This window comes from Thalassophryne amazonica, chromosome 10 (genome assembly GCF_902500255.1).
Source record: "Thalassophryne amazonica chromosome 10, fThaAma1.1, whole genome shotgun sequence".
NCBI lineage: Eukaryota > Metazoa > Chordata > Actinopteri > Batrachoidiformes > Batrachoididae > Thalassophryne > Thalassophryne amazonica.
In genome coordinates this window covers 59833228-59850253 of record NC_047112.1, presented here as the reverse complement: position 1 = coordinate 59850253, position 17026 = coordinate 59833228, and the positions used below count along the sequence as shown (strand labels likewise).

The 17026-nt window shown below is 40.1% G+C and overlaps 1 protein-coding gene across 2 annotated transcripts in view; it reads right to left on the bottom strand.

The window, feature by feature from the left end:
- Positions 1–17026, bottom strand: part of arid3a (AT rich interactive domain 3A (BRIGHT-like)) — a 135771-nt gene that overhangs the window by 17851 nt on the left and 100894 nt on the right. For both annotated transcript variants that reach the window (XM_034180068.1, XM_034180069.1), the window contains exon 4: positions 1115–1187. In XM_034180068.1, coding sequence (XP_034035959.1) covers positions 1115–1187 — 73 coding nt within the window. The remainder of the gene's footprint in view (positions 1–1114; positions 1188–17026) is intronic.

Here is a 17026-nt window from a genome sequence, read left to right as displayed (position 1 = left end):
TCTTGAAATTTTGCCCTTCAGGGCAACTACTTATTAATTTTATCTGGACAAAGTGAATTTTAATCATATTGGCAATGTCATATTACAATTTAAAAGCTAATAAATAAAATTACAGTGGTGTCAAAGAAAATCCATTGAAAATTCTGATTTAACTCTTAAGAACCCAAAGGCTATACATCTTTAAGAACAAAGACCTTCTGCACTAAGACGCTGGACACCTTTGCTCCTACTGGATGCAAGTACAATTGCACATTCTTACCGCTTCCACAATTTATTTATTTATTTTTTGTTTGTACAAGAAACTACTGTCTAAATAACTTGTAATTAACATTTTTGTAGCTCAGGTTGCAACTGTGACAACGCCAGCATGGTGGCTGGCTTTGTGTGTGTGTGTGTGTGTGTGGGTCAGGCTGCGTGGGCGGTAAACCAATCCATTCCCAGGCATCAACACAATATACCACTCCTCATTATAGCCTGGGAACTACATAGGGCCACTACCCATAAAGCCACGATGTCCAAAATGAATAGACCCCACCCACCCACTGGAGTGAAAGAAGAGTAAAAGCAGCGTGTCGAATGTCAGCTGCAAACTGTTACGAGCAATTCACTTGATACTGGCCAAAAGTAAAGCACAGATATGTAAACCAGAACACTCACTCACTCACTCACTCATCTTCAACTGCATACTCCAATTAAGGATGATGGGGGTCTGGAGCCTATCCCAGTGGTCATAGGGTTTGAAGCGGGTACACCCTGGACAGGACGCCAGTCTGTCACAGGGCCAAATACAGACAAACAAACACCTTCACACGCACACCTATGGACAATTTAAAGTTTCCAATTCACCTAACCTGCATGTCTTTGAATGTGGGAGGAAACCGGAGCACCCAGAGAGAACCCACACAAACATGGGGAGAACATGCAAACTCCACATAGAAAGGCCACAAGTGAGAATCGATCCCATGACCTTGTTGTTGTGAGGCAACAGTGCTAATGACTAAGCCACCGTGCTGCCTAAAACAGAACAATAAGACATTAAACACATATGTAATAAAAAGAAACAAAAAAAACAAATTTGTCATAGCTCTGGTAAGCCACACAGTCACTTACATACCTCGTTTTTGCATGAAGCTGAAGAGATCATCCAGAAACTCTTTTCTTTTTGGGTCTCCATCTAGTTCATACAACTGTGGAAAGAAATATTTTGTGAATAACAACAACAAATATGTAGTGGTGGTTTTCTTTGGCTGCTTCTGTTTATACCTGGGGGTCGCGACATTGATGCTAACCAGTGTCTGGTGCCTTTACCTTCTGTAAAATGATCTTTAGAAATTACCTTGGGCTATATTAATCCCATGTAAATAGACATGCTCATAATATCCTGTGGAAAATGAGTTTTCCACCATTTATCTCAATATGGAGGCACTTAAAGACCCAGGATGATTTGGAAGCCATCATCCTGTTGACAGGTGAGATTTGATGTTCAGTTTTCATTTTTACAGCAGTGTTCACAATAATAGTAGCATCTGCTGCTGATGCTACAAACTCAAAACTATTATGTTCAAACTGCTTTTTTAGCAATCCTGTGAATCACTAAACTAGTATTTAGTTGTATAACCAGTTTTTCATGATTTCTTCGCATCTGCGAGGCATTAATTTTGTTGGTTTGGAACTAAGATTTTGCTCGTTTACTAGTGTGCTTGGGGTCATTGACTTGTTGAAACACCCATTTCAAGGGCATGTCCTCTTCAGCATAAGGCAACATGACCTCTTCAAGTATTTTGACATATCCAAACTGATCCATGACACCTGGTATGCGATATATATGCCCAACACCATAGTAGGAGAAACATGCCCATATCATGATGCTTGCACCACCATGCTTCACTGTCTTCACTGTGAACTGTGGCTTGAATTCAGAGTTTGGAGGTCGTCTCACAAACTGTCTGCGGTCCTTGGACCCAAAAAGAACAATTTTACTCTCATCAGTCCACAAAATATTCCTCCATTTCTCTTTAGGCCAGTTGATGTGTTCTTTGGCAAATTGTAACCTCTTCTGCACGTCTTTCATTTAACAGAGGGACTTTGTGGGGGATTCTTGCAAATAAATTAGCTTCACACAGGCGTCTTCTAACTGTCACAGCACTTATAGGTAACTCCAGACTGTCTTTGATCATCCTGGAGCTGATCAATGGGTGAGCCTTTGCCATTCTGGTTATTCTTCTATCCATTTTGATGGTTGTTTTCCGTTTTCTTCCACGTGTCTCTTTTTTTTTTTTTTTTTTGTCCATTTTAAAGCATTGGAGATCATTGTAGATGAACAGCCTACAATTTTTTGCACCTGCGTATATGTTTTCCACTCTCCAATCAACTTTTTAATCAAACTACGCTGTTCTTCTGAACAATGTCATGAACGTCCCATTTTCCTCAGGCTTTCAAAGAGAAAAGCATGTTCAACAGGTGCTGGCTTCATCCTTAAATAGGGGACACCTGATTCACACCTGTTTGTTCCACAAAACTGATGAAGTCACTGACTGAATGCCACACTACTATTATTGTGAACACCCCCTTTTCTACTTTTTTTTTTTTTTTTTTTTTTTTTTTACTAATAGCCCAATTTCATAGCCTTAAGAGTGTGCATATCATGAATGCTTGGTCTTGTTGGATTTGTGAGAATCTACTGAATCTACTGGTACCTTTTTCCCCATGTAACAATAAGAAATATACTCAGAACCTGGATTAATCTTTTTAGTCACATAGCACTACTATTATTCTGAACACTACTGTATGTACCGATTTTCTGTATCAATGACTTCACACATACTATAGCTCAAGTCTCTGAAACTGTGTGATCATGTTCATATTAGCTCCTCAGCTCTGCATCACTGTGCATCTTTGGAACACCTGCCTTGGCATGCAGCATGCACAATGTGGAGTGCGACGAGTGACATTTTACATGGAGATTTAAAAAAAGAAGCTAGAACACCATGCTCATAGAGCGCAAACCTCCGCCAACACTATTTTTCAATTCCACAAATTTGTACCTTGGAAAAAATTTTTAGAAGTGACTTTTTATAAGCTAAATTAGATGTGATGAAATATCAGGAGTATGCATTTATTTCATGCACTTGAATCAAAGTTTTTTTGTGGAGGTAGGTGTACCTTTTTCAGTTTCTGAATTCTTTTTCAGATAATTTTCACATAACATTGGTTATCTCTGCTATGTACAAGTTTTTTTGGCACTTGGTTTCCGACTGATAAGTGGGAGATAGACAAACAGGCATAAAATTGGAACAGCCATTCAATTTTGGTGGTGTAGGTTAATCCATAACAGAAAAATGAGAACGATTGATGAAATGATTAATGAATATTTTTTTGACAGAGTTATGAATTTTTGAAAATGTGTTTAATGTTAAAGGATATGGATTTTCCAATTTTCTTCCGAGACCTTGAAAACCGAATCAGTTCTTGTCTATCAGGATATGAATCTTCAGTAAAAAAAAAAAATAATAATAATAATAATGACATATGCAAAATTGTGGGTTGCAGGCTGTTCACAAACAAACAGGAGTGAAAACAATCTCTGCCCAACTTTATTGCTGGAGGTAAACATATACTAAATGCAAAGCCAGTGCATTTGTTTTGTGTTTGTATGAGAGATGTTTAGACTGAATGCTCTTCACATGTGCACAGAGAGAATGCAGCAAAAAAAAAAAAAAAAAGAATAAATAAATAGGAAAAAAAAATAAGTGAAACCAACTAACACACACACACACACACACACAGCATAAAAGTGAAATTCACAGAGTCGAGAACAAAGAAAGAGTGCAGAACACTGGTTGTTTTTTGTCTATGCTTTTTTTTTGGGGGGGGGGGGGGGGGTAATTGTCTAGCCCAGTTTCTGAATACTTACTCCCATGTTTGTCATTTATCAAGCCGCCTTATCTCATGCTATTTGGCCATAATAAATGTTTCATTACTTCACCTCCTCAAATTAAATTAACCTTGTCAGAGTAGGGCTAGTGTTCTTTCTCAAAACAACAGTTATGTGGTGATGAAGTAAACGTGCTTGGGCCTGGAACGTGTAGTGCAATGTGACTGCTGGCTGGCCAGCGGGGCAGTGGGGAGAGAGGACAGTCGTGCTCGGGGATGGCACAAAGCAACCAGGTGTTGTATGAGTCCGCTCTTAGAGGTGGTTTAAATCTATAACAGAGTTGATTTGGGGTTATTTCTGCAAAATTTACTGTGACTGTGATGCTCCCGTGAACGCTATTTGAATATATGCATAGTACTGCAAAGAAAAAATTATGTTGAACTGTACCAAAGCGCCACTTTTAAATGACTGCATGACTCGTTAGCTATGCCAATCAATCATGAGGAAATAATCAGTCACCCTCTAAACACAAGAGAAAATCAAAAACAAAATGATAAACAGAAATGCTGTTGGACAGCCTGGTTTCATGAGAGACTGATGTAGGTCCAGCTGCTCATGGGGCCCCGGGCTCCGGAAAAGCCAGCAGTAAAATCAGGGCACTCACTCTGGGGAGTACAGTGACCCATTCAGCCTGTTGTTATTTATCCACAGACATTTCCCACTGTGAGTGATATGGCTGGCAGGAGGTCTTTCTATGCATGTCACAAAAAACAAGCTAACATTTACATTTTTAGAAATTCACCACTTAGCTCAAACGCATTGGGTTTGGATCTTAAATACATTTAGTTACAGGAGGTTGTGGGCATGTGCAAGTCTAAGGCATACATACTTACCCCTATTAACAACTATCCAATACCTAAACAGGAAACCGGAAAACATTGAAGAAACACTTAAGCAGATCAATGTGCACATGAGAGCATGACATACAGAATTTTCCCAACAGATTAAGAGCCAACACTAAGAATAAATGATGCAACTATAACATGCTTTGTCATTAGATAGCAGCAGTCTTTTCTTTTTATTTTAAACAAAGTGGTATCTTTGCTTGTTAAGGAAGACCACACACACACCCACACACAGGAAAGACTGTAGTATAGATGATGCAAAGAGGACTAAATGTAAATACGTTCTGGAAGCAGAGCATCATTTTTGGTTGATATGGAGGTGTGGATCACTATTCCAGCACAGAGTATCAACATAATAAGGTTGGTTACATTACTAATAAATAAATAATCCCCACCATCACCATTAATAGATGACAAACTGCAGTCAATTACCATATACTTTCTTTCACTTACAGCACACACCCACACGAAATGAAAATAAGCGGCTGGTCCATGTGAACTCTTTTGTGATGGTGACAGTAGTGGCGTCTAACTACTACCAGACTGTCCCTCATTTTGGTGTTCAGTGCTCATTAGTGATGCAAAGCTGCCATAAGATCTTATTATCTAGTGGGTTGGGGGTGATGCCTGCTAATGTGCAGGCCTGCTGGAAGCAAGGGGGAGTTTTAATTACAGGATGCATGCATTTTGTGAAGTGCCGCACCATAAATCTTGGAAATTACACCCACTCTCAATTCCCATCCCCCCCATAACAACCCCTCTCTCTCTCTCTCTCTCTCTCTCTCTCTCTCTCTAGTGTTTTCATTGTCATAAAGGAGAAAAAGAACCATAGTTCAGGTGACTTCAGTTGCATGGGTTTGGTCAATTGTCTGCCTCTTTTGTAATTATTATCTGCTACGCCCAATGTGAACATGTTCAACACACAGGCAAAAAAAACTGCAGGAGAGACCATCAATGTTACTAATGACACAAAGTATTAAATTAACTGTTAAAATGCAAACTGTCACACAGTGATTGTTACATTGCACCTGTGCATCGTTAATACCTGCGTAAGCGATGAGAAGGAGGCCAATACAAGATCGATAAGCAAAACCAAATGATCTGTTACATTTTTTTTAATTTACAAAATTCTTTGGAATTTTGTGCAAAGAGGAGAGTTATATTGCATATTTTTCCATTCAGAATTCTGGTAAAAACTAAAGCTGTTTTAAAAGTGTAATGCACTGTTTATACTTTCATGGATATGCATCCCAGAAGGTCACAGTTTGAAACCTTGTCGACACCTTGGAAAGCCTTCGATGGTGAAATAAAGATGTCTGTGATAAACTGGATATTCCAACTTTGTGCTGTGGTTATTTTAACTGCAGCTATTTTCAAGATGTTCAAAAATCCATTTTTTTAAGTTGCAAGCTTTGGTAATCCCTTGCATTTTTGGGAAGCCTGTAATATCCTTGTACATGTGGTGACATTGCCAGGAGGATTTCCAGAAGTGCCCAAAATTGTGCAAAGTTCATACTATAGTTATGCTACAGTTGTTTTGGCACCCAACATATGGTACATGTCCAGCATCATCTTATATCATCAAACTGTGTGCTAGACCACATTCGAGGGGAACCACAGTCTTCATTAGTCACTAGAGTTGAAGAGGGGGAAAAAAGAAGAAAAAAAGATACCCAGCTACTTATTCTTACTAAAAATTAGTATTGAATTATACACTTATGTGCAGCAGTATTGTCACCAACAGTGCAGCCTTTGCTTCTGCCAGTTAACACACATCTTCGGCATCGCTCCAGACATGCACGCACACACAGTCTGTCCACAACAATTCATTCATTGTCTACACAGACTCATTCCAATTAAGGGTCTACGGCCAAATTAAAGTCACCAATTCCACCTAACCTGCATGTTTTTGGAAGTGGGTGGAAGCTGGAACATCTGGATGGAACCCACACAAACAGAGGGAGAACATGCAAACTCCACAAAGGATAAGGCTGGAAGTGAACCTGGAATCTTCTCGCTGTGAAGCAACAATGCTAACCTCTAAGTCCCCATGGTGCCATCACAAACAATATGGGTGCATATTCCAGATTTGTTGTCTTTACAAGGAAGGCATTGTTTTAGGGGAATTTTTGTACCATTTCAGACAAGTGTTTCCCACTTCTCACTTTTTTGGAGGAAGGTAGTCATCTACACTAAATAAGCAAGTCTCCTGTCTACCTCTACATATGATGCTCTTTCCTAAAACCTAAATCATCAACTTCAAAAACTCAATAATGCTTCAGCTCACTTGACAAAGAGTTAAAAATGCATCATTTCACGTCATCTCCTAAATTGTTGCTGTGCACGATCCTGTAAATGATTGTTTTTTAATCTTGAATTTTCAACCCCTCACAGGTTGTGGGACCGTTTTAGGGTGGCACTTTACTTTTCACGGTATCTCAAGACACACAATCCTGTTCTTGCGTTCAGACATTTTTTGTGCATTCTATGAAAAAGACACTTTTTATTCAAACCAGTACCAGGTAAGTTTGGGGTTCAGGCTTCAAGGACACTTAGTACGGATGCACAGTATCAGACTCTGGACCCCTCCTCACACTTCAGTTAATGAATAACTCTTTCTGCACATTCAGGCATGTCTGCCCCTTATGGCTGTTAGAGGAACAGCTTGAAGCACATTTTCAAAAAAAAGGCAAACAATGGTTGAACAAAAGGGCGTGAGAAGTAAACTAATACTGTACTATACTGTGCAGTGCCCCTTCAGTATGGAAATAACTAGTTTTCAGTCTATATCTGGCAACAGATTACAAATGGCAACACTCCCCATGCAAATATCCCCCAAAAGAAAAACAGAAAATGCTAAGAATAAAATATATTCATGTTAAAGCATGAGAAAAGGCGGCGTGGACAGAAACTGGTTTGGAAATGTGCCAGCTTCTCTATTGAATGTAGTATTTGAAGATGGACCAAACTGGTTCCTGCCCAACCAGCAAGAAGACCACACTTCCTCCCCCAGCTCTTCCTTCAAGCCACGCTTTTCTACCGTTTCAAGAATTCTCTGTCTCCCCCCATTTGTCTCTCATCTCATCTGACAATCAGCATGTACCCAAGACAGATACACACGCACATATGCGGTTTATCAGCCTGAGATCGGGTGTGGCTGCTGTAGGTTTATACAACCCTTTCATGTCAGTTTATCATCTATAGGATGTGTGCTGGCTTCTGTCCTGGGGGGTTGGGAGCTCTGTTACACAGATAAATGAGAAGAAACTGGGCCAACTGGTAACGCAAGCTCACACTCTGTCGCCCAGTCCTTCCAAAACAAACCGTTAAAACCACCTGGATGAGGGGAGAACTAGTGCTTCCAGATCATATAATAAGGTGCAGGATTTTAAACATTTTACAGTTTGAGGATTTTCTAAATATTAAAACCGCACAGTGGAGACAATCTGTAATTAGCTGCTTAACAACTGATTGACCAACATTTCACAAGTCACAACAGATAAACTACATAAAGATGAATTCACCTTTACAATTCCACTCAGATTTAAATATTAGCAATCAAGATGCCAATTGATCTGCTCACACCTGACGACTGCTTCTTTTGAACAAGAGACAAAGATAAGTTTTTTGTTGTAAACAATAGAAAAGACTACAGCACTTGCAGCTTGACTGCCAAGCAATGTTTTAGTGTGATCAAGGTTGTAAAAAAGTGAACCTGTCCTTTAATTTCCCACCCTGGTTATAAATGTAGGTCAATGACAGCCGGTCTGTAGATAAATTATAAACAGAACAAAGTGACAGAAAACAAAGTTCTTTGAAACATCAAATAATCAGTAACCAAAGCAAACAGTCTGCTGCTTCAGCTTTACGGCCATCAAAGCAGCAATGAGACTATAAGGTGTGTTTGTGCAGCCAGGAGAGACTTTATCATTAATGCAAATGATAGCGAGCCAGCACACAGAGAGTTACATATGACATCGAACTGTGGTCAGAATTTTATACACACTCACCACAGACATGAATGCTACGGCTTTCAATTACTTAATTTTTAATTGAATTTCACCTTTATTTAGCCAGGTTAGTCCCATTGAGATCGAAATCTTTTTTGCAAGGGAGACCTGGACAATTGTAAAGTTTCCAATTCACCTAACCTGCGTGTCTTAAATGTGGGAGGAAACCGGAGCACCCGGAGAAAACCCACACAAACATGGGTAGAACATGCACACTCCACACAGAAAGGCCACAGGTGGGAATCAATCCCACAACCTTCTTGCTGTGAGGCAACAGTGCTAACCAGTAAGCCACCATGCTTAAATCACTCTCAGGCAGAATGACTGCACAAAATGCATCTGTATTATATGGCTACGACGCTATGCGCGCTCTGATTGGCTGATTTCCAGTCTGATATTTTCCCATATCAGACCTTTACCATGACAATCGGTCCAGATCGCGTATCAAATTTGTTACAAACCAGAAAGCTAAAAATACAAAAAGTCAGACATGAACATACTCCATAAATATCTAAACAGCATTGGAAAAAACACACAGATTGAAAGTTTACCAGCTAACGACCGGCCCAACTGTTAGCAAGTTCTTCATGAAGGTGAAGCGAACAGGTCTGACTACAAGTCAGAAACTATTAGCAGCTTTCATATTTGGTCAATACCGTACATTTGCATGTTTAGATACATAATAGCCATATAATAAACAAATTATTGACCTTGCTTGCTCGGTTAATAATCCTTTATTATTAGGGGAAAAAAACAAGGATTTTATGCACAAGTCTAATTTATTACAGATTTTCTGAAATCAACACAGGTGGAAAAATTATATTGTCCATAAAAGGTAAAAAAAAAAACCCCAACAACGAACGAACGAACGAACGAACGAACGAACGAAAGAAAGAAAGAAAGAAAGAACGAAAGAAAGAAAGAAAGAAAGAAAGAAAGAAAGAAAGAAAGAAAAAGAAAGAACAATCTTTATTTACATACACATGCGTAATATTTGGTTGAATGTTTCTTAGTGGCTAGCAGAAAGAAGGTCTCTGGTTCAAATCTGACCTAGTCTGTTCTGTGTGGGGTCTGTACGGGTTTGCTCCTGGTGCTCCGGCTTCCTGCTCCCTCCAAAGACATGCAGATTAGACGAACTGGAAACTTTAAGTTGTCCATAGGTGCACGTGCGGGTGTGAAAGTGTTTATCTATACGTGGCCCTACAATAGACTGGGGTCCTGTCCAGGGTGTAACCTGCCTCAGACCCTATGAGTGCTAAGACAGGCTCCAGACCCCTGTGACCCTAAATTGGAGTAAGTGGGTACAGAAAACGGATGGTTTTCAGTAAGTTTACCTTTGACCAGACAATGGCTATTTGATCACTCTTCTGTTTTAGAATAGCTTGTGTTTAATTAAACTTGTTTGTTTTCTGGCATGGGCCAAAGTTTGAAACACATTTTCAGGAACAAGTGATAACACTATGGTTTAGCAAAGAGACCATCTTGTCCTTTAATTGCATCATAATTGGGATTATGGTACCAGAAAATGTCAGGATCGAGCTTGCTGTATTCCAAGAATACAAGAGCCTCTAATATTTATACTGCAATTATGCTTTGAACTTTTGGTACCAGTGTATTTCATCTCTGAACAAATACTGCAACAACTGCAAGTGACTGGACTACCCACCATTTTTAGTTTGTAATGACTGTTAACTGGTCAAATAATTAAACCTCGAGAAAGTAATGAGAATTTTTTTTCCCATTTTCATTTCTCTATGTGCATCTTCTATTGATCTTTTAGTGACTTGGAGTTTCCCTTATTGTCAGTGATTATACTGGAGTAGTCGTGTTTTGATGTTGGCAATGGAGTCCTTATACTGTAAGATATGATTATTATACATTTCTCTGTGAATAGTGAGACCAGTTTTTCTGTAGAGTCATTCAAGCTGCCGACCTTGGGCTTTCACGTGATAAAGGTCGGGAGTGAACCAAGGGGCGGAGATGGAAGGAGAAACCAATCTGATTTTTTTACAGAGTGAGACAATTGAAAATATTATAGAGACCGTTGTTGTAATGAGAAACCAAATTATCAGGGGTGGATAGGTTGTGGATGTCAAGGAGTTGAAGGGAGTGGATACTTGAAACAAGATTGTCGGGGTCAATGTTCTTTATATTTCGGAATGAAATGAGATGTGGTGTTTTAGAGGTGGAGAGAGTGAGTTTCACTTTTGTTTAAAGTCAGACAAAAGCTTCTGCTTCAACTACCAATGTAAATGAGTCAACCTTCAAAATGACTGTCACAGCTACTACTACTGCAAGGTGTGACCTGACCTTCTGTAACCGATACCTGCAATGAAATCTTTCTGCAACCCCAAAGCACCATTATCAACATTATGCAAGCTCAACTAACTAACACACACACACACACACACACACACACACACACACACACACACACACACACACACACACACACACACACACACACACACACACACACACACACACACACACACACACACACACACACGCATGTTGCCCAAGGGGATCCACAGGCTCTAGATGGGGTAGTACATATAATATAGGTAGCTGACATTTTTCAAGGGCGGTAATAAATTATGCAAGGTTTCTGTAATGAGTTGGAACGGCGCACGAGTCCAGAATGTTCTTAGAACGTTAAGCCCCATTCACACTGGGCCAACAGAGTTGCATAATGCAGCATACTGACAGGGGCTGAAACGATTCATCGAGTAATTCAAATAATTCGATTACAAAAAATGTTCGAGGCATTGTTTAAAGCTGTAGTACATACACCAGGCCTGTATGTGGCGCTGTAACGCTCCCACAAAAAACACAGAAGAAGACCATAGTGCTAATCAATGTAGCAGGCGATGCTACAAGTTTATAAAGCCACACGCTGAGTAAAATAAAGCCTTTTAAGAGAAAGGGTAGTGCCTGAAACGGACTTATTGCACATTTAAAGTGAAGCAGTGTGTTTGTATATATATATATATATATATATATATATATATAAAAATGTTTTGCTCCACTGGCCGTTCTCCACCTCCGCAGATGAAGAGAAAGGACGCACACTTTAAATGAGTCATGTTTAATGATTAAAAATGCAATCCACAGCTGTTTTTCAAAGGCTGTGTTATTTGCCAAATATCCATAGAAAACAAAGAATTTGACTTTGTTTTGAGCTACACTCTGTACGGCATGTATAAATATACACTAAACACTGAATAAATCACAGTAATAAAAAGTGCAAATGAAATATGCATTGTCCGCAGACTGAAGATTTCCTGGGCTTATGGCTTGGCAAAGCTCTAAAATGGTTAATATGAAAAAATAAATAATGACCTGGCAAAACAGAGAGAACACCCTAAACTTAAAAATCTGCATGATGGCACAGCAACATTGTGCCAGTGCTTAGGGAGAGCCCGGCTACTACCGATAACGTTTAAAAACACAAAGGTACTTTTTATCCGATTACTCGATTAATCGATAAAATAATCGCTGGAATATTTGATTCCAAAAATATTCGATAGCTGCAGCCCTAGTACTGACTACGCCGAGCTTAGGCAGCCCTACATGGCAATATGCTGAGGGACGCAAAAGGGGTCCGGACATTCGGCGTAGCGCACTGCATCCAGTGCTCTATGCAAGTCTACGTAACAATGTGCTACTGTACACAAAGCCTCCACAATTATACGCTACCCTACACCAGTCCGGCGAGAAATCCTTTTAAGTTTTTTTTTTTTGTTTGCTTGGGGTTTTTTTTTTCTTAAGTCAATACATACCCGCATTGTTACATTTTATTCATCCCGCTGGACTCTGCTGAACTTTGCTGGCAGTGAAGCTTTAAAACCACAGAAGAAGAAGAGGCAGCCAAAGCCCCCACCCCCCCACACGCAACATACGCAGCCATTCCTGCTTAACAGACAATGCAACTCTATGCAGGCCCAGTGTGAAAGGGGCTTTAGACCTCAGATCACAACAGTTTTGATGAAAACAACTCAACCCTTTTGTTTCCTGTTAATTACATACTTCTACTTTGTCATTTGATTTTTAAACGGATCACAATGGAAATAAGTGTTTTCACTGTTTTGTGTCATCCATGTACTTTTAACGTATTTACAATTATATTATGTAATTACATTGAAGTTACTAAATAAAATCGCACACATACACGTGCACGCATGCTTTTTATATATACATGATTTAGGCCAGTGATTCTCAACCGGGGTGATTGATCATCAGGGGTGCCGTGGGCAATTATCAAATATCACCATTATCGGGTGTATGTGCTGTAATAGTGTGGCAGATGGTGTAATGCTCTTTTCTCCAGTAGATGGCAGCAAAGCGCGCAGTAGCGCTGAGCCGTGTGCCGACAAGGAGGGGTGATCACCATTTTAATTCCAGGTAAGTTAGTGATTTGTGTGCATAGAAGTTCACTTAGTCTCGTCAAGAAACAGGTGGAATATGCCGGAAAGCGGCGCATGTTGGCAAAGTCACAAACGGAGGAACAAGGGAGACAATATTTCCTTCTATAAGTAAGTGGTTTTGGTTATTGTTGTCACTTTGACCGTGATATCTGGATGATAAACAACTGTATGTCTCCTGCCGTACCTGTGTCGCCCAATGACACGGATCATTAATTTCACTTATGTCTAGTTGATATTTTCCACTGCTAGACCAATGTCTAGTTAAAATTCTTGTCGTTAGTGACTAAAAATTGTTCGACAAGACTGGGGAGTTTTTTTTTTTTTACACCTTAAAATAATGAGATTAATGACCCGCGCTGTGCTGCCACACACACAGAGATGTGCACACACACACGGCTGACTTCATGAATGAAACTCGGTCAATAAAGGATAATTGTGTAAAAATATAATGTATATAAATGTATTCTAATGGTTTTAGGAGCCGCGCTGCATTGAACACAGCTGCAGCTCAGCCGAGCAGCGTAGCTTATCAGCGCAGATCTGTGTAACTTTCAACACTAATATTTGAGAATGTGTGTGTGTCAGAGTAAGTTTAATACTTTCCTGACATAATTTAATGTAATTTAATTTTACTGGCTCGATATCCAGGACAAAATGGCATTTTAACACGTATTTTGCGGCATTTTTCTGTGTTCAGTCGCGAATGTCCATTGAAAATGCATTAACATCCGGGTACTTCGTCAATATTTTGCCCGGTTAGGAGACGTCATGTCGCCGTCCATGAACGGACGTTTTCGTTTAGTGTGCAGCGTTGGGACTGCGCTCTCTAGTTCTTATATACAGCTCCATGACTATAGTATACTATGTTACGTCAAATCTGTACCACACGTGTTGCTAACGTGCTAACGCACCGTGTAGAGACAGTCGAGTTAGTGGTGCGTGACACGTGACAGTGGTGTGCCGCAGGATTTTGTAAATATAAAAAGGGTGCCGCGGCTCAAAAAAGGTTGAAAATCACTGATTTAGGCTGAGTCTCAATTCTACCCTTGGCCCTTCCCCTTACCCCTTCCCCTCCGTTTGCGCGGGCAAGCGAGACAGAGGGGTGTCTCAATTCTTTTAGTAGCGAGGCAGAGGGGTAGGCGGAGAGCTACAAACCCCTCCGTTTGGAGTGAATCTGGATGCACACTCCGTTTGGAGGGGTTGGAGTAGCTTACTGCTGTCTCCGAAAAAACCAACATGGCGCCGAAAGAGCCGCACAAATGAAGCGGCTTTCATTACAAATTACGCTGAGTCCTTCAGTCGGCCTCCAGGACGGACTCACCATCACCATCGTCACTCAACACTTTAGCTTCTATCTGTGTTGATGCTCCTCATGACCCTAAAAATAACAACACATGGAGGAAAGTAGATCATCCTGCCAGTCTTAGTTTATAAAAGTGGCTGCAAAACATTTTTAGAGATTTGAAAAATTTACAACAATTTTAAATAATTAGTTGATTTATCAGTTAGTTGTCTGACAAACTGAATATTATTATTATTATTATCAAAAAAAGGTGGGGGGCGGGGTAATTTGCTCTAATTTCAGTGTAAATGTCTGGATTTTTACCTGGTTTATGCCGCGTTCACACCAGACGCCACGTGACACCACAAATTCATGTGCCTCACCTGGCGATGGACGCGCCACCCTCGCCCGGTGTGTCGCTCTGCTTTTGCTGCGAGAATTCGCCCCAGTCCGTCATCAAATAGGAGGAGCTTCCATTCCGCTTGCCATCAAGTCAACATGCTGGACCTTGATCACATGGAGCAAGTTGCTGTGCTCTATTTGACAAATGTCGCCAGCATTTCCTTTCAGACATTTTGGCATGAATGTGTCTCCGTACCTCTGAGCTGAGAGTTTCAGTCAGGTTTCAGAATTCATCATAGTACAGAAACAGCATTAGTGAAGGTTACAAATGATCTTTTTATGGCCTCAGACAGTGGACTCATCTCTGTGCTTGTTCTGTTAGACCTCAGTGCTGCTTTTGATACTGTTGACCATAAAATTTTATTACAGAGATTAGAGCATGCTATAGGTATTAAAGGCACTGCGCTGCGGTGGTTTGAATCATATTTATCTAATAGATTACAATTTGTTCATGTAAATGGGGAGTCTTCTTCACAGACTAAGGTTAATTATGGAGTTCCACAAGGTTCTGTGCTAGGACCAATTTTATTCACTTTATACATGCTTCCCTTAGGCAGTATTATTAGAAAGCATTGCTTAAATTTTCATTGTTACGCAGATGATACCCAGCTTTATCTATCCATGAAGCCAGAGGACACACACCAATTAGTTAAACTGCAGGATTGTCTTACAGACATAAAGACATGGATGACCTCTAATTTCCTGCTTTTAAATTCAGATAAAACTGAAGTTATTGTGCTTGGCCCCACAAATCTTAGAAACATGGTGTCTAACCAGATCCTTACTCTGGATGGCATTACTCTGACCTCTAGTAATACTGTGAGAAATCTTGGAGTCATTTTTGATCAGGATATGTCCTTCAATGCGCATATTAAGCAAATATGTAGGACTGCTTTTTTGCATTTGCGCAATATCTCTAAAATTAGAAAGGTCTTGTCTCAGAGTGATGCTGAAAACTAATTCATGCATTTATTTCCTCTAGTCTGGACTATTGTAATTCATTATTATCAGGTTGTCCTAAAAGTTCTCTGAAAAGCCTTCAGTTAAGTCAAAATGCTGCAGCTAGAGTACTGACGGGGACTAGAAGGAGAGAGCATATCTCACCCATATTGGCCTCTCTTCATTGGCTTCCTGTTAATTCTAGAATAGAATTTAAAATTCTTCTTCTTACTTATAAGGTTTTGAATAATCAGGTCCCATCTTATCTTAGGGACCTCATAGTACCATATCACACCAATAGAGCGCTTCGCTCTCAGACTGCAGGCTTACTTGTAGTTCCTAGGATTTTTAAGAGTAGAATGGGAGGCAGAGCCTTCAGCTTTCAGGCTCCTCTCCTGTGGAACCAGCTCCCAATTCAGATCAGGGAGACAGACACCCTCTCTACTTTTAAGATTAGGCTTAAAACTTTCCTTTTTGCTAAAGCTTATAGTTAGGGCTGGATCAGGTGACCCTGAACCATCCCTTAGTTATGCTGCTATAGATGTAGACTGCTGGGGGATTCCCATGATGCACTGTTTCTTTCTCTTTTTGCTCTGTATGCACCACTCTGCATTTAATCATTAGTGATCGATCTCTGCTCCCCTCCACAGCATGTCTTTTTCCTGGTTCTCTCCCTCAGCCCCAACCAGTCCCAGCAGAAGACTGCCCCTCCCTGAGCCTGGTTCTGCTGGAGGTTTCTTCCTGTTAAAAGGGAGTTTTTCCTTCCCACTGTCGTCAAGTGCTTGCTCAGAGGGGGTCGTTTTGACCGTTGGGGTTTTTCTGTAATTATTGTATGGCTTTTGCCTTACAATATAAAGCGCCTTGGGGCAACTGTTTGTTGTGATTTGGCTCTATATAAATAAAATTGATTTGATTTGTTTAGAAAGTTATAACTTGCCAAAAAACTTTACAGGCAGTTGTCTATGACAGCAACATGTGTGCTGCTGGATGCATGTTGCGTATATTGTCATTCTGAGGAATATCGTAACTTTGCTCGTGCGCTGAGGCGTTATAATGCATACACACATGAACGCTACGATAAGACACTCATATATCTCACAATGGAGAAAATCATGATAAAGGATAAGCACGTTAATTTGTATGTTCATAAATCTTTGTATAATATCAACCCCTGCTGTTGGATTTCA